Source organism: Meles meles, chromosome 3, assembly GCF_922984935.1.
Source record: "Meles meles chromosome 3, mMelMel3.1 paternal haplotype, whole genome shotgun sequence".
Taxonomy (NCBI): Eukaryota; Metazoa; Chordata; class Mammalia; order Carnivora; family Mustelidae; genus Meles; species Meles meles.
Window position 1 is genome coordinate 172,452,315 of NC_060068.1, and position 24,258 is coordinate 172,476,572.

The window sequence follows — 24,258 nt, forward strand, 5'->3', positions numbered from 1 at the left end:
CAGTGTCTTTTTGGACTTGCCCCGTGTTGTCTCTGTGCTTTCAGGAAGCACTAAATGTGGACGGCCCTGCACAGGGCCATGGCTTTGCTGACGAGGCCAGACCGGGCTTCATTTTACTGCTGGTCCCTTGAAACCACAACCTTGCATGTGGGTGTCGAGTTCTTGGCTGGCGTGCCAGCTAAACAGAGCGCGGGTGTCTCATTTAGAGCAGTATAGATCCTTGAGAAAATAAAACATGGCTGGAAAATTACCGGGAAGACAAATGATCTAATTTAACCCAAACCACTTTTTAAAATACAGACAAACAGAACAATAACAGTGGAAAATCACAAGAACCGAGACGCCTTGAGAGGACTGAAATCCAAGGTGCTGACTATCCACGACACTTCCCTACAGGTAGCTTTGCCCACACGTGTCCTTCTGAACGCTCCACACTTTGACAAACTGCCATGTTCAGAGAACCCTGGGTTTGAGAGAGATTTTTTAAACTGCATCTTTTGTAACAAGAGCGAGTTTGCTTCATGTCATGAAAGGTATAACAGGATCACTGAAGCTGTAGACAGAGGAACAGTCTTTTATCAACAAGATTAGTCTAGCAAGAAGAATTGTTACCGAGGCCAGTGTTGGATTCGCTTTCCTAATCCAGGATGAGGCACTGAAGGAAGTATTCATCTTCCTAAAAGAAAAAAAAAAAAGAATTTCGGTGTTTCATATACTAATCTCTTCCTATTTCAGGGAATAATACCAGCTTCTGACTCAACACCTTTTTCTGGAAGACTTTGGTGAAAAGCTGTTTCTTTAGGAGCAGTATGATCGTGTTTTGACCCGTTCCCCGTGAACGTCAGTTCCCAGATCAGCCCTTGGCACTTCTTGACCTCTGTGGCCTCCTCTCTCGGTGCCTTGTTGCCCCTACAAGCTCTCGTCTTTCACAGTCTGGAGATGACTACCCCGGTCATGTGGGGGGCACACCAGCTCTCGGCAGGCTTCTCAGCTTGTCCGGGGTGCGGGCAAAGAAGGTTCTTTGCTCTTCGGCTTCTGATTTTCTTCTCATGGCAGCTGACTTCTGTTACAGGATTTGACCCTATAGAAGTCTGTCCTCCATCCCAGTTGACATCCACAGGATGGGAAGGAAGGGAACCAGTAAAACCATCTTTGCTTAAGGCTTTACACTTAAGAGGCTAGTCGCGGGGCACAGTGTCGCTCGCTTTCTGCTGATGTCTGTGTGTCGGTAGGTAAGCAGCGCGCCGTCGTGCAGTACCTGCTGGGTGCCCAGTGAGGCGTGACAGAGGTGACAACGGAAATCCTTGCCTGTCTCCTGAGAGAATACCAGAACGACAAGAATATGTACAGCGCCCCTGCCATCAGTTTGCATATTTACTTTACATACATAAGTTCTACCAAAAATAGCTTTATTTACCCGGAAACCCAAACCTGCAGCTGGAGGGTTTTGTTCATGAACGACCCCATGCACGCTGTATGTACAAGTAACACGTGTTTATTCAGAGACTGATTTTCAGTGACGCGGGAGGCGTGCCGAATGGATGTGGGGAAGTGGCCAGAAGTAAACCCGACCCTGCCTCAGGTTGTCTGCTGAGACGTGGGGTCGAGTGAACAGGCAAGCCCAGGACACGGCGTTGGGTGCCGCGAGGGGGTCCCGGGTCCATGCAGGCGGCTGCGGGGCAAGGAGCTGCGGGTAGGCTCCAGGACGGCTCCCAGAGAACACGGCCCCTCAGCTGATGATGCGTTGACCAGGTGCCTGGGCGGGACTGGGGTAGAGGTGATTCTGTGCAGAGAAGAAAGCGTAAGCAAAAGGCTCTTGGATGAGAGAGGGGATGGTATATCTGGAAAACTGTGGTCCGTTTAGGCTTCACAAAGCACACAATGCAAGAGGCAGTGCCGGGCACGGTCAGCTCACGAACGGCTTTTGTACCTGTTCACTCATGGCCCAGATATCGATTGGATGCTGACGAACCATGTGCCAGCCACGCTCACAGACCCTTAGAGCACGGTTTGTGGAGACCATGGTCTGTGAACATGGTGCCGCCCTGAAGCACATTGGGTGTTTTTTTAGTCATTTGGATTTTTGTGATCTGACCGCAATGTGGAGAGTCAGAGGATGGCCTGGGGACATGAAGTCCATCAGTGACCTGACCCCAGGCATGGCAGCGAGACTAGAGAGAACTGGACAGATGCTAGAGTGACTGGGGAAAACGTGATGGGACCAAGAGATCTGTGGGAGTGCGGGGTAAAAGGCATCCAGCGAGCTCACTCCTCGACCTCCTGGGTGGGAACCCTGGTCACTTGCATTCAAGGGGAGGCCCCAGGGGAGGGGCCGCGGGGAGGCCCACCTAGTCTGTGGATGGTGAACTCGGTTTTGGAAGCGCAGTGGGCCAGGCCTCAGTGCGACACTGAGCGGAGACGTGTGGGTTTGGAGCTGAAGAGAAGTCTAAGAAGTCTGGAGCGATGGATCGGAGAATTCTGAGCAGACAGAAAGCACCAGAGGTTTGTGGCAGAGGGTGGGATCACTGAGCGAGAGTGGGAACAGGAGAGCATGCAGGCAGAGCCCTGGGAACACCAATATTTAGGAGCCCTCGGAAGATAAAGCATCAGGAGAAAAGCTGAAGGGGAGAGATGGGAAGAAAACCTGGAAACCTCGATGCCACCGAAGCCAAGGCGGGGGGAAAGCGTTTCCAAGAGGGAGTAGCCAACGGGGTTAGATCCGCTGAGGGGGGTCGGGAAGGTGAGAACAGAAAAGGGCTCATTTGCTTAAGCAGGAAGAGCCCGTGGGGGGAGGGGGAGGAAGGCAGAAGCCAGGGCTCGGGGTGCCTCTAACCTGCCGTTATGGGTTGGCTATGGGTTGACGTGGGATGCAGGTGAGACTCCTGCCCTCGGGCAGCTGCTGTTCCCACAGGCTGAGGAGTCCATGGGCCGAGCAAATGCAAAAATAGTGAAAGAAGGTAGCACTTCAGAGAACTATGAAAGAAGGCGAGAAAGAACGTGGGAACTAGAAGAAGCGAGGAGTCAAGAGAAGGGTTATTTTTAAGATGGAAGCACCAGTGTGTCTGTAAGTGTTGATGGGAAAGAGCCAGTCATGTAGCAAGGATGGGACCAGCCAGAGAGGAGGACGGGGGCTCCTGTCAAGGTCAGAGGGACATAAATGCGGACCCCAGGTCAACACCCTGGTCAGACCGGCCTTTCCGTTGCAACAGGACAGAGGTGGTAAGGAAGGGTTTGGGCAGATGTGTTTTGTCGAGGTTTGTTTTAGGGAGAGAAGCAACAAGAGATTTTATTTCTTTTTTTTTCTTTTAGATTTTTATTTATGGGTTTATTAGAGAGAGTGTGTTAGTAGGGGGAGGAACAGAGGCAGATGGACCAGCAGACTTCTGTGCTGAGCGTGGAGCCGAACATGGGGCTCCATCCCAGGACCCTGAGATCATGACTGAGCCAAAATCAAGAGTCGGACATTTAACCAACTGAGCCACCCAGGCACCCCCCAGATTTCAATTCTGATGGATTCCATATTCCAGGTGAAGCAAGAGGGGAAGTTATCTGCTGAGTCAGAGGGAATGAGGCAGGACAGAGATGCAGAGAAGGAAAAGGGAAAGATGGAGGTTGGCGGGGCAGCAAAGAGCTGGTCAGTGGGTGGAGGCGGGCAGGATAGAAGCCAGCTGTCCATGCCGTGAGCCTGGTTCCAGCTGCCCTCAGAGCCCAAGTGGAAGCCTGTAAACACAAAGAGGGGAAGAGGTAAATAACTAGATGAATCTGGGGTCAGAGGTTTGCACGTAGTAAGCTGTGGGTATTGACACGGGTGTGGTTTAAGTGGTGACCTTGAAATGCAGGGCTTCATAAGGAAGGACAGACAGAAGGAGCCAAGGAGAAAGAAGTCAAGAGAGAGACAAGTCGAATGAAGCTTCAAGAGATAGAGTGGGAGAAACAGAGAGGGCCTCTCATCTCCCCGAAGGGAGGCAGCTGTGCACCAGTCCTCCGGCACCTGCTCCCTAAGGGAGACAGCGGTCCTCCCAGCTAGCAGGGAGAGCTTGCCAGGACACTGCCAGGAAATGACTGGAGGATCAGGGTGACTTGGTGACCCTTGGCCTGAGAATCTCAGTCTGCACTATGGAGATGTTGCTGGTCTCCAGAGCCCGACTTCATCTCTTGTAGGGTTTAAGGATCTAAGACTGTTCATATCCAGGAGATCACATGTGGGATTTGTTAGCCATTTCCCTGGGGGTTGTTTTATTTTGTTCTGTTTTTGCTTTTTACTTTTTTAATATCCTGTAGCTTTGATAACTTTCTGGGAAGAAAAAAAAATCAGGCAACAGAGCACCATGAACCTGGCAGACCCTGGGGGAGACTAAGACAGGTAGGACCCACTGAATACCTTCTGGTCGCAGACGTATTTGTAAATCAGACATCCCATGTTGTCAAGCGTCCCCAGCGTAGGGAGCACTGATCTGAAGTGTGAGGAGGGGCCCGAGCCATGCCATCAGGGACCACAACCGGGCTGTGATTGAAGGCGGCTTCGCATTCACAATGGTTGGAATACTTCAATGCTCTGATCTAAAGTGTCTTTACTGTGGAAAGTTCATGCACATTTGGAAACTTGCCTTTAAATAGCAGGTGAACCTCTATAGTTAGGACGGAATTCTGACTCCAAGCCTAATTCATTCCAAAGACTCTCGCTCACTACTTTAGCTAAACTTCCAGCCCATCGCTGTGCCTCTCTCCCCGCTGTGGCAGCGAGCTGTTCTGCCTGGAACACACAGTTCTTTGGCTGGAGACGCAGCAGTGCTCGGGAGTGCCACAGCCAAGAACGGTACCAGCGAGCTCATTCATGCTGAGCCGCAGCAGAGTTACAAGGCCTGTGTCACCGAGAGAGCTTGCCACCTCCTGAATGGGTTTAAATTTATTTCTAGAGAGACACAGGACTGACTCTTGGACCCCTTTCTATCTGTATCCTGTCTGGATTATCTCATTCAGTCTCCTGCCTTTAAATACTATCCAGACGCTGATGGGCTCCAAATGTATGTCCCCTGCCCAGACGTCTCTCCTGGACTCCAGACTCACCAAGCCAACCATCTAACCTGATTCCTCCATTCGGAATCCTAAGGGGCATCTCAGACCCAACGGGGGACACCGAGATGGCGCGCTCGCGTTTTCTCCCCCACGTCTTCCTCCCTCTCCCAGTGTCTTCAGCTCAGGAAACAGTTGGATCATTTGAGCGGTGGCTCAAACCCAGAAAACTCAACAGTCAGCTTCGATTCCTCCCTTGTCCACAGGCCCGCCAGGTGGTGCATCACCATGTCTGTTTGTTTTATCTCCAGAAAGCTCTCAAATCAGTCACCTTCTCCCCGTCTCCACTATCCCGTCCTGGCACGAGCCATCTCCTCTCTTCCCTGGATTACCACAGGCCCTTAACAGTGCTTCTGCCCACCCTCATCCCCACCGCCAGCGTGAGCCTCTGCCCACCTCTGCTCAGACCCTCGCTCTTAGAGCCAAGACCTGCTGCTCTTAGAACAGAACACGTACCCTTGACCATGACCTGGAGCGATCTCAGCATTGCCTGCCTTTCCAAACTCACTTTATGCACCGCCCCCCCCATACACACACACATACGCATACACACTCTCCTGCTGGCCTCTACTTGGCCTAAGCAAGCCCTCCCATCGTAGCCCTCCGCCTTCTGACAGCCCTTCATCCAACCGGTTCATTCTTGTTCTTGGGGTCCCAGCTCCACTGTTAGCTCAACTGCCCCATCCTTGGAGGGCTTTCCTCGTCTAGTCCATCAGAGCGAGCTTCTCCAAGGAGTCCCGGTTCATGAGCGTATTCGGTTTCTTTAGTACCAGTCGCTGTGAGTGTTTATAATGCTTGTGGATGTGGGACTTCCTTCTTTCACACACTTACCAGTGTGGGATCCCCTCACGTTGCACGTCTGGGGACATATGGTGAACCAAAATTCTGTGTGCCCTGGAGCTTACGTTCAAATGGAGAAGAGAGACAGTAGGACAAAAAGTGAAGAGTGGATATAATGTCAGGTAATGAGCACGCTGTGATGAGGAATAGGGAAGCAAGTTGAGACAGACAGAGGAAACTAACAGTGGGCAATGGAAGGTTCTGGAAGGATGAATTACTGAAAAGAAAGCATCCCAAATAATGGGATTATTTCATTCAGATCAGTTTTGAAGAAATAAACTATTTCTTTAGAAAATGAATTTTGAGCCCTATCTCAAATTCCAGGAGGATTAAAAGTTAAGTGTGCAAATGAAACCATCAACTATATTGATGGTTTACTTGTGGATGGGGGGAAGAACAGCCAAGTCCAAAAGTGTGGAAAGAAACTCCACGAGATGATTGATGGGCTACACATAACTTATTATTGGGGGACCAAATTATTATTGGGGGACCAAATCTATTGGGGGACCAATAGAAAATCAGGAAATAAAGAAGTGGACAAACTGAGGGAAATATTTAATATAAGTGAGAATAATAAAAAGCCTAATAATATTAATATAGCACATGCCCTCAATTGTGAAGTTCTTCTTTCCTTGCCTTTTAATGTTACTTGAAATTAGAATGTTTTCCATCCCCTGTGTACATTTAATGTGGTCATTAAAACATTTAATCAGCGGTATATATGACAAGTAATAACATCTTAGAATCAGAATGCAACTTTTTAACAGTTCCTAGTAGAAAATACTTCATTCCTTCAACAAATATTTGAGTGTTTCTGAGGTGGTGAGGTGGCCGGTACAGAGGGGTAAACAAAACAGACGCAAATCCTTGCTTTGAAGTGCCTCCTCCAGGCCGGTCGCTGGTTCCCTGTACACTACAGCCATCTGAGATCAGCCGGTTATTTCAGTGAGAACGAGCACGTTGGCCGACACCACTCAGTAGTTAAGTGATGGGGGCACGTCCCCTCAAGTCTGCGTGCGGTTAAATCCTGTGCACTTTCCTCAAATTACCGTAATTGTTGAGCTAAGTGGAGCGTTCACACTCAGTCCTGCTGACGGAGCCGTCATTCCCGGAAACTCCCCCCACCTAACCCCCCTCCCGCCTCTCACCTGCTTCAGCCCTGCCTTTAGGACTCCATCAGGGACCTGTTGGTGGAACAAGAAAGCATTGCAGCAGTGTCCCAGACAGGGCAGATGTCTTCTTAGCCAAGAGTAATATTTTGCCAACAAGACATGCAAAGAGTCTAATCCTACATTATTTAGGTGCCCTCCTGTATGCCTTTTCACCCTATACTAAGTAATAGCTATCACTTAAGTTTCAACACATGTTTTGGATAAAAAACTAAACCATTGCGGTCACAGATGTTGGGGAAGGACAGGAGGAAAAAGACCAAGCCATACACTGATCTCAGTGTCTGCGAGAAACGCACTTAGACGTTGTCCTAAGCTGGGGTCTCTGGAAGTGGAACCCGTGTTGGGGAATTTCCGGGCGAGTGAAGTGTTGCAGGGAGAGGGGAGAGTTGGGTGGTTGGGGAGAAGTTAAGCGAGGATCTGGTCTCCCATGGAGACTGGCTTCCTCCTGGTCCCCCAGGGAGCTCTGGAGTGTGGCTTGTACCAGAGCAGCCCGACCCTGAGGCAGGGAGCTGATCTTCTATACCCCTGTGTCGTCCAGCCCCTGGCTGTGTGCGTCCTGGGGCTCAGGTGTGGCTTAACCAACCCAAAGTGGCTGGGGACAAATTTCCCTGAGGAGGAAGCAGCTGTGAGACATTAGTGGCCAACTCCCGCCTGGCACCTGGGGAATGGTGCCCCGTAGAGGGTCTGCGTGGGACACCAACAGCATCCGCTGCGTGAGGTCCAAAAAAATTAGTTTGGAAGATTATCCAGTGATATGTTTTGACACCTCTACTCTCTGAGTAGAGGTGCCCATTGAACACGGGATTTATTATCAAGGAGCTTCTTGGTTTTTATTTTGCTTTAGGGGGTTCAACTATTAGATCAGCTTTGCTAGAAGGAAAATTTTTTCTAAGGAAGGGACCATGGCAGGTATGCACCACAAAGGCTAAGAAGGTTCTTTGGGAAATTTTTAAGGTATTATTGGGGAAAAAAGGAGAAGAGGACTAGACATACAAGTGGAAATAACTATCAAAAACTAGCTTATAATATACCAACTTTGTCAGAAGAATGAAACTAAATTCCTACAGCTATGAGATAATTTTCTTCTAGGTTTTTCTTTTTTTTCTTTTTTCTTTTTTTTTTTTTTTTAAGATTTTATTTATTTATTTGACAGAGAGATCACAAGTAGGCAGAGAGGCAGGCAGAGAGAGAGGAGGAAGCAGGCCCCCTGCGGAGCAGAGAGCCCGATGCGGGGCTCGATCCCAAGACCCCGAGATCATGACCCAAGCCGAAGGCAGCGGCTTAATCCACTGAGCCACCCAGGCGCCCCTCTTCTAGGTTTTTCTAAAACCATCTTACACATTGGTATTTTGCTATACATTTTTTTTTTTTTTTGCTAACAGTGCTTTGCATGGAATGTTCAACTATATAATGATGGATACATTGTCATTATATATTTGTCAAAACCTCTAGAATGTACAACCCAAGAGAGAAAGCAGACTGTGGGCTTTGAGTGATAAAGATGCATGACTGTCGGCTCATGGACTGTAGGAATGTACCACGCTGGCATGGGATGTTGATAGTGGAGAAAGTTGTATGTGTTGGGGCAGAGAGGGTATAGCAACTTTAACATTCTGCTCCATTTTGCAGCTCTAAAAAATAAAGTCTATTGTTTTGTTCTGATCTCAGCCTATCGATAATAATACCATGGCTTCTAATGCCTTAGGACCCTCACATGGGCCCCAGTGAGCCTCCCTCGGACATGTCCCCCTTTCAAAATCAGTGTTACTACTGGGATGACCCTTGTAGATCTTACTGTGATTGCAGGACACCCTTCAACAGCAGCCATCAGGAAACTTTGGAAAAAGAAAGGTTTATGACTTGCAAGGCCCGGAAGCTGCACAGGACACCTGGGCTATGTCAGTGACATGGAGTGCGGGGAGGGAGAGCATGCACACACCCGCACAGACCTGGGATCCTGCTTTTACTGGAGTCAAGGGTGCGGACCCAGAGTTTCACAGACTTACTCTTTATTGGTGAATTTAAGACATAAGAGCAAGAATTTAAAGCTCTTGGGAAAGAGACAAGTGGCGCCAAATGGCCAATTATGAAATCAACTAAGATCTCGAAAACAAAGGAGCCTTAGTGGTGCGGAAGGTAGCCTGGCTCTTTATCAAGTCGTGTGGCTGGCCGTGGGTTTATTCATGATCGTTTCCTTGGAAATGGATGCCTCTTTGAAATAATTGTCTGGGTGATCCAAGCTCACTGTCCGTGCTTCCATGACATCCTGTTTCTAAAAGTCTATGCCTACATAGAAAGCCGGCTCTCCTCCTTGATCAGTTTCCTGTTGCTAAAGAACAGGTGATGTCCTAACATTGAAAGTTAAAATACAGTAAGAATCGGGCAGATAGCATCCTTCAATTATACAATATATTCCTTCAATGCTTTTTTCATAGCTTCCGCTCTGTGCTGTGAAGGGTACCGATGTAGCACACACGTGGTATTTCAAGTTATCGGTGCATGCTCCCATGTATTTGCACATGCACACACACACATGCATGTGCACACACGCCCCTTCCTTAAAGAAAAACAACGCCCACTCCACACGAAGCATCTGACTCATTTCCAGAATGCCTGTTGCTATTATAGAAATTCAGCCCACAAATAAAATTTAACATGTTAAACTTTTAACCACAACTGCCTAGAATTATTTTCTGGTATTAACATAAAATACTTGCTGGGTTTTTCCTCTAATACTATAACCCCAACGGGCCGGTGTCTACCCTTCAAGAAGCTACTTCGAACTGAAGCTAATATGGATGAAAATGAAAACTAATAACTTTTATCAAATTATAGTGAGCTTTACCCTATAAGCTGCTTAGTGTTTCTATAGAAACCTGTGTGCTGAGTTTTTATCTTGGAGGCGTGAGTCCCTGGAGATGGACGACCTTTCTAATGCTGTTTGTGGCCTGTCTTTCCCCCTCCACAGGCCTTGAACCGAGGCATCGCTGCTGTCAAGGAGGACGCAGTGGAAATGCTGGCCAGCTACGGGCTGGCGTACTCCCTCATGAAGTTCTTCACGGGTCCCATGAGTGACTTCAAAAATGTGGGGCTGGTGTTTGTGAACAGCAAGCGAGACAGGACCAAAGCCGTCCTGTGCATGGTGGTGGCCGGTGCCATTGCTGCTGTCTTTCACACCCTGATAGGTAAGGCAGCTGCCGCCCGCGTGACGTGCTAGCTCGCTCCTTTCTTGTGCCTTTCTGTCCGTTCGAATGCGTTTATTGTGATAAGTGATTGCTTCGGTAATTATTAAAGCATTTGACATGAAAATTTCAAGGGATGAAAGGAATGGGGTTTGTGCTCCTAGCGCAGGAGAAAACGTGTTTTCTCTGGGAAGCTCGACGGTTGACTCCCAAGCCCTGTGTTGGAGAAGAAGTGACTTCAAGAAGGTCAACAAAATGGCCCGGGCTTCCTGGAGGCACGCATTATGACACAGACTCAAAAATAAAAACAGAATGGTTTTTATTAAGATTGATGCTTATCAGCAGTGAGAACAAATGATCGTTTTATGTAGTAAATAAATAAAACAGATTGTTGTATATATTAAAGTTAACTTATTTTAGGGGCTCGCTAGTCTGTTTTATCCAAAGATGAGACTAAATACTATGGCATAACATTCTTTCCATGAAAAAATAAGAAAGCTGTATCGTACGTACAGTGACCCGCAGAGAGATGGACCAAGACCTTGGGAAAGGATTTCCTCTGGAGCCTTGGTCCTGCTTCTCCTACCTCCTGGGGGGGCAATAAAACTCTAAGAGCCCGACTTCAGAGCTCCTTGGCTTTAGAACAGCTCAGCTTACCGGGCATGAAAATTGAGTGTCACATCTATTGGGCCCAGTTGCGTAAAACCCGTGAAATAACACCTCATAAATCCGTTGTGTACCTTCCAAACGGTGCCAGCTGTATGAGCTTCATGAGTGTCAGTGGTGAATAGAGGAGGCGGGAAATGAACCCAGACCATTAATGGTGTATTCAGATGGCAGCTAATGGTTGCTCACATGACCTCGAATCTAAAAGTAAACGCCATGAGACCCTTTTGGTTTTCCTCTCAAATGTAGCACAAGCTTTTATGCTGAGAACAGTGTAAAACCGTGAGAGGATGCTATTCACAGGCCAGATTTTCAGCCACAGTGTTGATATTGATCATTTAATTTGGGCTCAAAGCTTCAGGGCCTGGGGTTGAGAGGAGACGCTCTTCTTCCTTCAACTCACGCCCTGAATACTAACTGTGGATGTGCTTTGAAGAAACGTTCTGCAGCTAGTTTGGATCTGAGCCACTTTCAAAGATGGTACATGCCTTGGAGAAAATTCCAGACGTGGAATGAGTAGGTCTAGATAAATTTATGTCGAAATGGGTAAATTCGTTCCCTTTTGCTGTCACTCTTTATTTGGATTTCTTAAATAAGCCTCACATTCCCTGTTTTAGTCATAGTTGAATAAGGCTTTGGGACTAATAGCTGATTACTAGGCGTCAGTCATCACAGAAGAACAAAGCTGAGCGTCCTGTGTCATTGAAACTGGAGTGAGGAACATGTGGTCATCGCGATGAAAATCGGCATCATTTTTCAAGTTCAGTCTAAAATTTTCCATTTTAAAAAGAGAATTATAAAATCTTACGTGTGAATCAAAATGGTTCTACATCCCGGATGGATTTAGCTGTTGTTCTGAGCAGACTCTCGGAATTCTAGAAGATCTACCAATCCAAAAGTTTGTGTCTGTTCCCTGTGCACCAGAGCCTGGCTCTCGGTATCCAAACTGCAGGAGCCTTGGGAGTAATTCTGGCTTTTGGTTCTTGGTCTTTGTTGGGCAGCTGCCAATAAGTGTCTCATTTTAGCTAAATTGTGGTCACTACTGCTGTTATGGGCTCATCCGTGAGACACCACTTTTTTAAATTGCAGGGCATGGGGTTTGCCAAGACCAAACCTTCAATTTAGGCCAGTGGTCAGGATGTAGGCGTGCTCTCACATCCCCCTCTTAATTAATCTATAAAAGAGGAAACCCTGCTGACCGTGTACTTGGTTAATTTGGGTCCAGGTAAATTGCACCTGCATGAAGTTAGTATTACCTGTGCACCTAATTCACACAGATGGAGAAACCACGGCTGTGGCTGTTTTCTTGGTCTACACAGTTGATTCTCAAATGACCTGTAAGGCCTGTTCCGTGTTCCAGAGCAGCCTGGGCAGTCAGCACAGCTTAGGGGAGGAAGTTCCGATGTTCTTCCAGTAACTTCTAGAGTGGGTCCATTTGTCAGTCTTCCCATCTCCAACAACTTTTCCATTATTCACGGGTTATAGACCCATCCTGGAAAGGGTACAAGTTGGTATCACTGAAACTAACAAGGGTGCTAGACAAGGACAGTTTCAGTATAGTCTCAAAATGTATCGCTCCGTAACAAACCCCCCAATCCTCAGTGACTCAAAACACAGCATTTATTCTTGCTCACCAGACCGGGGGCTGGCTAGCCGGTTCTTTTGGACTCACTATACTCATGCCTTTGTGCTCTGCTGAGAGTCAGGAGGCGGGGCTCATTGGGGGGCCATCAGCCAGCAGGGGCTGGACCAGATGGCCTCTGCTGGGACAGCTAGGCTCTCTTCCACCAGCCTGAGCTTCTGTGAACAGCTATGGCAATGCCCCGAGTGAGAAGATAGAGGCCCACAAGGCCTTATGAGGCCAAGAGCTGGAAGTGGCCTCCATCACTACGTGACTGTGCGTGACTGACCAAGACAAATTCCAGGCCAGCACAGGTTCAAGGCGGTAGGGAAACACACTCCAGCTTTGCATCAGAGGACCGATGAAATATTGCAGAGAAGGGATATAAGGAGGAGAGAAGAATCGGGGACATTCTGCAATCGGCCTATCCCAGTCACTTCTTTGGGGATGATGGATTCATGCACTTGGTTAATCAGTATATATTGAACACCGACTGTGTGGCAAACAGTGGGCAGATCCCAGGAATTCAGATACAAAGAAGACACATTCTCTAGAGAGAAGCAAGATATCATGCAGTAAGTTGTTACAAAATACCCACTCCACAGAGACTCCACACCAGTGAGATCGCATTTACGTTCTTGTGTTAAAATCTCGCATACACTGTACTTACCGTATGCGTGGATTTACGATATATTTCCAAGGCGGCGCTTGTCCTTCCCACACCTGTATCTTCCGGATAATGGTGGCACAATGGGGACATTTAGAGGGGTGTCCTATGTCCGTGTCCCCGCCCCCCTGCCAGTACCCAGCCTCTTGACAGCCGGGTTCGCTGGCACAGTGCCTTATGCATGAAAATCGTTTGACCCTAAGTGTGGAAGTGATTTAAATATCAGCCATACAAGCACACACACTTTTGAAATGATTCATTAGAAACACGGGGGTCAGGTTACCTGCCTTTGTGAAAAGCCTAGTAGTAAACAGAGAAACCCGTGCATAATCAGTAGTATTTTTTTTCTTATTATTTTTTTTAAAGATTTTATTTATTTACTTGACAGACAGAGATCACAAATAGGCAGAGAGGCAGGCAGAGAGAGGGGGAAACAGGCTCCCTGCTGAGCAGAGAGCCCAATGTGGGTCTCGATCCGGGGACCCTGAGATCATGACCTGAGTCAAAGGCAGAGGCTTAACCCACTGAGCCACCCAGATGCCCCTCCTTATTATTTTTTTAAATTTAATTTTTATTTTTAGTGTTCCAAGATTCATTGTTTATGCACCACACCCAGTGCTCCATGCAATACGTGCCCTCCTTAATACCTGCCACCAGCGTCACAGGAGTACTTTTAAGACTTTTAAGCATCGGGGGGCGCCTGGGTGGCTCAGTGCGTTAAGCCTCTGCCTTCGGCTCAGGTCATGATCTCAGGGTTCTGGGATGGAGCCCCACATCGGGCTCTCTGCTCAGCAGGGAGCCTGCTTTCTTCTCCTCTCTGTCTCTGCCTGCCTCTCTGCGTGCTTGTGATCTCTATCTGTCAAATAAATAAATAAAATCGTTAAAAAAAAAAAGGACTTTTAAAAAAAAAAGACTTTTAAGCATGGGAACATGGGAATTTGAATGAGAATAAAGGTTCTCAAATCACCTCTTAAAAATGCACATATTATTCTCTTACTAGAATCAGAAGAAGGCTTTCCCCACAGTTCCCAGAGGAAAAGAGGTGTATAGGCTTGCCTTGATTAATATTAATATTTCGAGGTATTTTGCAACAGGCGCGGGTAACTACTAGGTGAGCAAGCCTGAGAACCACTCATTCTGGAAAGAGTCGGTCACCCTGATGGGCCCAGGGCAGAAGAGTTAGGGATTTGAATGGCCCATCTGGTTTCTTCTCCTTTGGGTGGGGTCAAAATCTGTCTACCTATAAAAAGGTCAGGCCTGTGTCCTCCCTGCTGCGGCCACATCATGAAATCTGTTTACGTCTTGTTCAGAAGCCTTGTTTAATTTTTCTTTTGAGTGTCCTGCCCTTCAGAAGGAATAGAAACTGTCTCAGAACGGTCGAGGTGGGGCAGTTGATAGAAGTCGATGGTCCCTGAACGTTAGGGCAGCCAGCCTGGTAATTATGGACTCTGTGCAAAGCACTTTCAACAAATTAGCCCCAGCCAACAGCTCCAGCCAGAAACAGCTCAAGGGCACAGGAGCTGAGGACCAGCTGCAGGCTTGAAAAAGCAAAGGGGGAGGAGAGGCAGAGTCAGAGAGCCTGGCCCACGGAGCTCACCACCCAGCCCTCCTTCAGTCCGTCTTCCTTATCCTCTTGCTTAGAGGCACTGTTTTCGACGTTTTCACCGAAATATTCTAATAAGTAGGTACATTGAGGTCTCTCTACAGAAGGTAGAGAAGCAGATATATGTATCGATCTCTATGCCGTCCGGGGCCTTCCAAGCAGATGGCATGCCCGGCTCTCAGCTGCGCAGACTCGTGGGTCCCAGAGTCTCCCGGGAAAAGAATTCTCTCCAGTTCTCAGAAGCCGCCTGTGTGACTTTGCTGGGCTTGTGCTAATGATGCACCACAGACTGGGAGCTGAGACAACGGAAATGTATCATCTCCCAGGGCTGGAGGCTGGACGATCAAGCTGTCAGCGGGTTGCTGCCCACCCCGGGACGCTCTGGGAGCTTCTGTGGCTTGCTGGCAACCTTGAGCCTTCCTGGGTGTGCGGATGCATCCCCCACCCCCAGTCTCTGCCTTCACATCCACGAGGCGTTCTCCTCATGTGTGTCCACCTCTGGGTCCAGATTTCCCCTTCTTGAAGGATCCCAGTTATATAGGATTGGGGGCCCACGCCACTCCAGTGTGAGCTCATCTTTCCTAATTAGAGCTGCAATGACCCTGTCACCGAAGAAGGTCTCATTCTGCCATCCCCGGGGACAGGGCTCACTCATCCTGTCTCATCTCTAGATCTCGGCCTTCCCGGCTTTCAGAGTCTGGTCAAGTGCGCTCCGTGGCCTTGTCTGTGGGCTCTAAACTTTACCCTGGAATTTCAGCCCACGAGCTATTCCTAGCTGCCCGGCTCTCGCCCCTGGCATGGCATTGCTCGTCTTAGCCAGCTCGGCTGCCTTGACCTGCCAGCAGCTTTTGTCGGTGAGGGTGGGACAGTCTTTGGGCCGGGGCTCAGTCGCCCCGGGGCAGGTCCCAGCACAGTGGCGGGTTCCTGACTGAATGAAACGAATGTACACGTGATCAGCAGCAACAATAAACTCTGAGACAAAATCTGCAGGTTTCAGCGCAGCAAGCCCACCATTCAGCGGCTTGAGGAACGTCTTCACCCGGGCTTTCCATCTGTCCACTTTCTCCGGGTCTGAGCGCCTCTCACCCAGCGAGGAAGGCAGGCTGCGGGGCTCCTGAGCTTCCAGGGTCGGGTCAAGCTTTCTCTAATCTGCTCCTCTAATCTAATCTGTGCCCTGGGATCCCAGCGTGGACCTCACAGCCGTATCCTGCCCTCCCAGTCCCACCTTCCCAGGTCTATGCTCTGTCTGCCCTGGGACACGCTCCCGCCTGGATTTCTCTTCTGGCTGCTCAGTGGCTCGGCTGACCCCACCATGCCCCACACCTGACATGTTTGCTCCCCCGACGGCTCACTTTTTGGTTCTCTCCTCTGCCCCTCCTTAGAGGGCCTCGACCTCTCCTCCTGCATTTGCCTCCTCCATCCCCCCATGCTCGGGATGTCCTACCCGTTCCATACCCCCCACGCCTCGAAATCACTTTACTTCCCCATCTGGGATTCCCACTTGTGCATCTAAATATCCATGAAAGCATAACGAAGACTTGACTTAAAGTTCCCATGATGCAGGACTAATCCACCGGAAAGGAGTGGAAGCTGCTTTCTTTACTATCGGTTTCTTCTTATCAGTTCATAGGCTTCCAAGTCATCCCCCAGACTTTGAAGTGGAGAGAAGGATCTTATTATTCACCTAAAATGAGACTCTCACTGCATTCTGTGTCTGTTCTGATTGCAAAGCAGATTTGTAGTTGTCCACTGCATTAATATTCGTATTTATAGAAAAATGAAAACAGCAGGAACGGTGCTATTAAACTACCATGTAAAACGGTATGAAAACACAGAGATTGTTGTTTTTCGATATAGTCTAAACATCTATCAATGAGGTACAAACCTCTTAGTTTATTTCATCTTTGCTGACAGCACCTGCCAGAGTGCCCTGCTAATACACTAGAAGGACCTTCCTCTTCCTTCCTTTATACCTGTTCTGCAGCTGCCGATTCATTCGGGCTGTGTCAGTTCAACACCAGCACGCTCCTCCCAAAAGGTGAAAACAAAACAAATAGCAGGCCGTGAAAAGGCTTTCCACTGTTTTATTGAAAAGACATTAACAGGGGCACCGGGGGCACCGGTGGTTAAGCATCCGACTCTTGGTTTTGGCTCCGGTCATGATCCCAAGGCGTGAGACTGAGCCCTGTGTCAGGCTCTGCACTCGGTGGGGAGTCTGCTTGACATCCTCTCCCTCTCCTTCTTCCCTTTCCTCTCTTGAAAAAAAAAAAAAAAGGAAAAGAAAAGAAAAGGAAAGGGTGTATAAACATCTGGGAATTTCCTCTTAGTCAATAAGTACTACTCCGTATAAAGATTTAGCTTCCAAATGATCCATCGAGCGCCCTTTCATTATGTCAGGTTAATGGACGCATCCTAAATCATAATAGGAGACTGAGTAATTGATGCCGAATAAACCCACAAAAAGGAATTCATTGCAACCATTAAAGTGTGGGAGCAAATCACAGAAAGATGGTCATGGTTTACAAAAGAATATATATACGGAATGATCCCATGTTCATGTTAAAACACACACACACACCCCACGCACGTGCCCAGCACACACATACCCATAAAAGAACTGGGCTGTTAGAACCCAGAGCATTCACCAGGGCCCCCTCTGAGCAGAGGGGTAAGATTGGACATGATCTTTTTTCCATTTGCTCATCTACATTTTCGGATTTTTCTACACCAAAAAAAAAAAAAAGAAAGAAACCCAAATATTATATCTAACATTGTTTTTGCACCTTTGAGACAAAAAGCTTAAAAGATAACTTTTTCTAAATATTGCTCTGTATGTCTTTTGGCCCTTTGCAGCTTATAGTGACTTAGGCTACTACATTATCAATAAACTGCACCATGTGGATGAGTCTGTGGGCAACAAAACGAGACGGGCCTTTCTGTATCTCGCTGCCTTCCCTTTTATGGATGCAATGGTGAGTAATTGTGGACACTTCTTTAAAAAAAAAAATGATGGTGTATGTAGCGTAACATTTACCATTGCAGCCGTAGACCCCATTTGGTTCATCCATTCTTCCGTCACTGGACACCTGGGTGATTTCACCTTTTGGCTATTTCGATAATGGGTTATGAACGTGGGTATACAATACCTCCTTGAGCTCCCTGTTTTCATCCTTTTCGGGTAGATAGCCAGAAGTCAAACTGCTGGATTATATCATAATTCTCTGTTTAATTTTTGAGGGCCCCTCGTCCTGATCTCCGCGGCAGCTCTATCATTTTATATGCCCACCAGCAGTACAGAAGGGTTCCGGCTGGCCACAGGCTCGTAACCAGCCCATCTTGGCCATTTATTTGATGAGAATCGTCTGTACTTGCCACAAAGTTCTAGCAAGAGGCAAGAGAGCCTATTTGAAAGCTGTATTTAAATGTAGTTCTTTTCTGATATAGTCAGGATCAAAGGATCAGGACAGCTTTCTGATAAACTCACCATTTGTGTGGTTTAAGCACCCAAAAGCGTTTTAGAATGAGAATCTCTGGAAAATATGGATAGGCTTTCATGACTTAAATAACCAGCTTTACTACATTACTAAGGGTGGCTCACTTCCATAGATTAAATTCTTTGTCATGATACGGGAGAGTTCTCAGAGAATGCTTTTTCTCCATTCCTCTGTGCTATTGAGAGTTATAAAAGAGATTTAACCAAAATACACACACACACACACACACACACACACACACACACATACACATATCTTCAGTAATGTCCAATGCTGGGAAATAAACCTCTTCTTTGGACTCCATTTTAAATTATTTGGGGGGGGGGACTTAAAAATATGTTCATCTGTAGTTTTTCACCACCCCGCCCCTCAAGAAGTTTCACGTACGGTAGATGAGATAAATGGGCGTCCACAGTGAGGTGAGGCCAAGCCCCACATCCTTGGAGGAATGAGCCAAGGTCAGCTACATGTGGTCCACCTTGTCCGATGGTATCAGGAATCCTCTACCGCCTGCGGTTAGCTTATGGACGTGGCCTCATTGGAGTCTCTGACCGCTTTCCACTAGTCTGCACGGTGACCTTGAACTCAGTTTTCACGCAGAGGCTGATCATCAGTTGGTGTGGTGGCAGGGTCGGTGGGAGAACTGGGCTATCAGAGCACTGGTACCTGGATTTTCTTCTTACTTATCACCAAGTAAGAAATTTACTCTGTATTTACCCTGGCAGTTGACACATACTCCAAAAAAAAAAAAAAAAAAAAAAAAAAAAAGACAAAGAGGCTGTATTTCCTAGAACTGGATTCCCTAACGGTGTCCCATACTGGCCTAAGGGGGCCCCATAGTGCTTGGAATCGGGAAACAGTAGAAGCCCAACTTCCTAGACAGAGACCCAATACTGCTCTGAGGGCTGCCCCCCATCTGTATGGGGCTCTGTGGACGCACAGATATGGTGATACGTGAATTCAGGGACTCGGGACTAAAAGTGAATCCCAGACTCCCGTGTGCCCCTATGTTCCATTTCCCTTCAGCTGTATTTCTTTGCCGTGAGAGAGTTTCTAAAACTCAGCGTAACACCAGAACATTGGGGATTAACACCCTTTACTTTCCTGTTTCATTATCAACGGCCCCCAAAGACCCAGCAGTAGGAGACTGTTCGTAAAAAACAAAATAATGAACATTGATAAAAAACCAGGTCATCTGCCCAGGCACACACCCCTGCACACGTACACCTGATTAGAGAGAGAATGTTTGAAAACCACAAAGCTTATCATCCCGATGGCTTCAGTCAATGAAGGGGGCCCACAGGCCACTGTTTGCAGGTGTTATCGACAGTTGGCATCTCTTTCCACGTCTGCCACCTTGAGGCCTGTGAGCTGAGGGAGGAAGTAGATGGGGCAGCTACGGTACAGAAGTCCCGACACAGCCCTCGGGAATAAATCGTCTTTGATGGCGCGAAGCTCGCACGAAATGTTATTGCTGTGTCGGTCCGCAGCGGCCTTTCCGGGTCAGAAGGGTGATGCTCACACAGATCCTGCCTTGAACTTCAGACCTCCAAACTCACTGACCCCCCGGGCTTTCCATCGTCTGCTCCCCCCGAGAACCTTCCTCTTCATTTCCCTCAGAGGCAAAGTGTCAGATCAGATCCTGCCCCAACTTGAAGGGAAGGAAAGAGTAGAGCCTTCATGGTTTGATGAGAAGCTATAATGACTATAATAACTCAGAACCGAACTGGAGCCCTCATTATGACACGCCTCGCAAAGGGAGAATGTTTCTGCCTTGTCGTTCCGGCTGCCCCAGAGAGAGAAGGTGTTTCCGCCACTCTTGGTATCCATCTAGCTTCCCTGCCAGGAAAGCTAGTGAGCGCCTTGGTCTGCATTATCACCCGTACTAAGTAAACCCTGTGCAGTCACTGATCCCACGTAGAAATCTAACGCGGACCTAGCCACCAGGCCAAGTTATGGTCGTTTGACCAACGGAAGGTTAGTCCTGTGCTCCGGAGGTTCTTGGGTGGGGGAGGGGGGTTGTAAAAGTCTATTTCCAGAATGCCCAGTAAATCCTAACGACCAGAAGTCATCCGATCCCAGCGGTGTCTCTCATGCCAAATTCTCTTCATCCCGGCAGGCGTGGACCCACGCTGGCATTCTCCTCAAACACAAATACAGTTTCCTGGTGGGATGCGCCTCGATCTCCGATGTCATCGCTCAGGTAAGCGTGGTCTGTGTGTCCGTCGGAGCTCCCCGGAGCCCCCGCCTGCCTCACTGACGGGCGTTCCATCTGCGGGGCCTTCCTGCCTTACTCCAGCCAACGTGGACGTCAGGGAAGGTTGACAAGTGGGAGCATGAGACCTCTTGCAGGAGACGCACGTTTAATCCTGCCAGAAGGAGGGTGGTAGGAACTGACACTCAGCGTCAGATGTGTGGGCCTTAAGGCTTACAGATCTCGCCTGTGAAATGACCATCGGGTCCCAGTGCGTGTGTGTCTGGTGGTCAGTGGGTCGTGGCTGGGGGCACACTTGGTCCTCCGTGCGGCCTCCCAATACATGGTCTGTCCCTTGGCTCTAGAGGGAGCTCTTGGGAGTTCTTCTTCCGTGTTGTTTCTTGTGTAGATGCCACACACGGCTGCCATTCATGCGTCATTAGCCCATATTTCACAAGAGCCAGGAGGCTGGACGAGCTCTGAGAAGAAGGCCGACGTTGCCCTCTCTGTGGAGCCCGGCTCTGGCACCGGCCCAGTTCTCCACGTTACTTCCTTCCTTCTGCCACTCAGGATGCTACATGAAAAATTTCAGCAGAAAATTAGATTTAATTCCCGTAATCTATAAGTTAGCCCTAGTTCCTACAATCAGGGGTTCGGGAGAACCGTTTCTTCACAGAGGAGGGGGGATGGGCTGATTTTAAAGCTCTGTTTCCAGTTCTCAGTTCCATTCTATGAGCATTTCCGTGCATTTCTGCCTGGTTTCCCCCATCATACAAGCTAGTCTGGTGTCCACCTTTTTGAAATAATCAACTGTCAAACCATTAGTACCTCCCTAAAGACCAATAATTACATTTCCAAATTAATTGCATTTATTCCAAGAATCACTATTGAAAGTAATTTAAATTCATTCCTGTTAACAGTGTTTGTGTGTGTGTGTGTGTGTGTGTGTTTGCTTGCTCACATACGCGTATGCCTGGACACTCACTCACGTCCTCTCTGGATATAGTTCTGTTAATTTTCTTTGTGAGTTATTAGAGATCTTTGTCCTGATCTTACTTTTATTCATCCTCTGAGAGATGAACTGAACTGCCTTATTCACTCTAATCAGTTAATTTGAAATTAAGGCCGCACCTCTCTTTTCCAACATTGGCATCAGCAACTCAGGGAATATTTATCGATGTGTGTTTTCTTAAGGGCAGACAAACAAAACGAAACTTCGCTTTGCCGGAGATAAATATAGTGAGCAGCCAGGAGTAGAAGGGAAAACCAGACCCTGAAAAAGGCTTTGCCAGCACGCCTACGGCCATGTTCCTTCTCAGTTTGAAACCCCATCCTGGCCGGTGCCTGCTGGGAGGGCTCGCAAATGCAGAATGATCAGATCTGGTTGGGAAGAGAGACAGGAGCTCGATTCAGATGCCATCTGGCCCCGAGCTATTCCCGGTGAAGTAGTTATTTTAAACCTTGTAGTTTGAGAGTTTGGAGGAATAAATGCGATGTTCGTTCCTAAGTCTTTTATTACCCGTGCTCCCCCACCCCCAGTTTCAGTCCTCTGTTTCTTGAAAGCATTTGTTAAATGCCACATTTATGAGTAGATAGGTCTTGGGCAAAGTCCTCTGAAAAGACCACCTTGGCATAGAGAGATAGCAAGTCATCGCCAATGATAAAATGAAAGTAGCTTATAATGCCTAGCCTTTCAGTGGCAACTTCCATTTTTTAAGATTTTACTAAGCTGGGATGCCCGGGTGGTTCAGTCGGTTGAGTGTCTGACTCTTGGTTTTGGCCCAGATCTTGATCTCAGGGTCGTGGGATCGAGCCCAGCCTTGGGCTCTGCTTGTCCCTCTGCCTCTCCTCCAGCTCTTTCCTGCTCCTCTCTCTCTCAAATAAATAAATACATCAAATCTTTGAAAAAAAAAATTTACTAAGCTAATTAATCTCTCACCATAGTACAAGAAAGCTCTCTTGGTTTGGTTCACCCGGGCAATAATGCTTTTCTGTGCCACCGTTACTGTCCTAGGGGCCCCTGGGTGGCTCAGTCAGTTAAGCATCTGCCTTTGACTCAGGTCATGATCCCAGGGTGCTGGGATCGAGCCCCGCATGGGGCTCCTTACTCGGCAGGGAGCCTGCTTCTCCCTCTTCTTCTCCCTCTGCTGCTCCCCCTGCTCATGCTCGCTCTGTCAAATAAACAAAACCTTTAAAAATAAAACAGTGCTACATTCCAATATATTGCCAAAGAATTTATGAAGAATATTGCTGTTTCTGTTGTATTTCACAACCACCTGGTCAATATTTGCTCAGCATCAGCAGGAGCGATCTCAGGGCGTTGCTGGATCTTACTGGAACCTCCCCTCCTAACCCTTGCCTCCTGACTCAGCCCAGCGCCCCGAGACGGGAGGCCACCCTCCCAGCTCAGCAGCGTAGCTGCAGTCCTGTCAGTCCCTTGACTCCCTGTCTTTCATCTCAGCCTCCTGGCAAGGTCGCACTCCTGAATCCCCCTACAATGAACCTTTCACCACCTGCGCCCAGAAAGTCACGCAGCTGGTGGAACCAAGAATCTACGCTCGTCACTCACCGCAGCTGACCCAGTAGCTACGTCAGAGGGTCCCTCCCCTCCTCTCTCTTCCCAGTAAACGAGCTGCCTTCCCACGTCCATGAGAAAGTTGAAGCCACCGAATTCTTCAACTTCTGGCCACCAGACCTGCAAGCCTGCCTCCAAACCCCGCGTCGTCTGCATTTTCCCCCCATTCTGGGAAACGAGGCGCCCCCCCCTTCTCTGGTCCAGAACCGCGGCTTCCACCTGTGCTTTCTCAGGAATGGGGTTCAGCCGGCTCTCCTCCACCTGTTGTCTCTCCCTGGGTCATTTCTCCTGACGCGTAAACGTGCTCACCCATCTGTCATTTTTTTTTTTAAGATTTTATTTATTTATTTGACAGAGAGAGATCACAAGTAGGCAAAGAGGCAGGCAGAGTGAGAGAGGAGGAAGCAGGCTCCCTGCCGAGCGGAGAGCCCGATGCGGGACTCGATCCCAGGACCCTGAGATCATGACCTGAGTCGAAGGCAGAGGCTTAATCCACTGAGCCACTCAGGCGCCCCCCATCTGCCGTTTGAACACAACCACAAGGGGCAGCTTTTTCAGGCTCCCGTGTGCCTCCCGGGCTCCAGTTCTGTTACTTCCCAGCCAGACGTTCAGGAAGGGCAGTTTGTGCTCACTGTCTCCATTTCCTTTCTACTTCTGTCCTTCTACCGCCTCCAAGTTGGTTTCCCCACCCCCACCCCCCAGTTCACCCAGATAGTTCTTGCCAATGACCTCTGTGTCACTTGATCCACGGGACGGTCCCATCAATTTTCTGGCCGTCTCTTCACTCCCGTCACCGCTCCCTCCTGCACAAAACGCGGCCTCGCTCTGGAACTCAGCACCGGCCGCCTGCTCTGTCTCCTCCTCCTGGAGGCCCCTCCTCTACAGATGTGAAGATGTGGACGTTCCTCCAGACCTTCTCTCTCCTTGCTGTGTTCTGTTGGAGAACCTACTTCACGCCCTAGGTCTGTACCATCTCTACGGGATGGACAAGCCCCAAATCAGCCGCGCCCTGTCCTCTGAGCTCCAGAAAACATATCTCAACGCCAGCCGGGTCCCCGGCGCCCCCCCCCCCCCCCAAGCTCAGATTCATACCTTCTCTACCAAGTGTTTCGGTTTTGCGCAAACCGGTGGCACTGTCTTCGGGTCAGAAGCCTGGGGACCATCCTCTTCA

The 24,258-nt window shown here is 48.5% G+C and overlaps 1 protein-coding gene across 1 annotated transcript in view; it reads left to right on the forward strand.

The window, feature by feature from the left end:
• ANKH (ANKH inorganic pyrophosphate transport regulator) overlaps positions 1-24,258 on the forward strand; it is a 129,633-nt gene that overhangs the window by 66,155 nt on the left and 39,220 nt on the right. Inside the window, exons 2-4 of the mRNA XM_045999444.1 lie at positions 10,054-10,270; positions 17,678-17,796; positions 20,438-20,521. Coding sequence (XP_045855400.1) covers positions 10,054-10,270; positions 17,678-17,796; positions 20,438-20,521 — 420 coding nt within the window. The remainder of the gene's footprint in view (positions 1-10,053; positions 10,271-17,677; positions 17,797-20,437; positions 20,522-24,258) is intronic.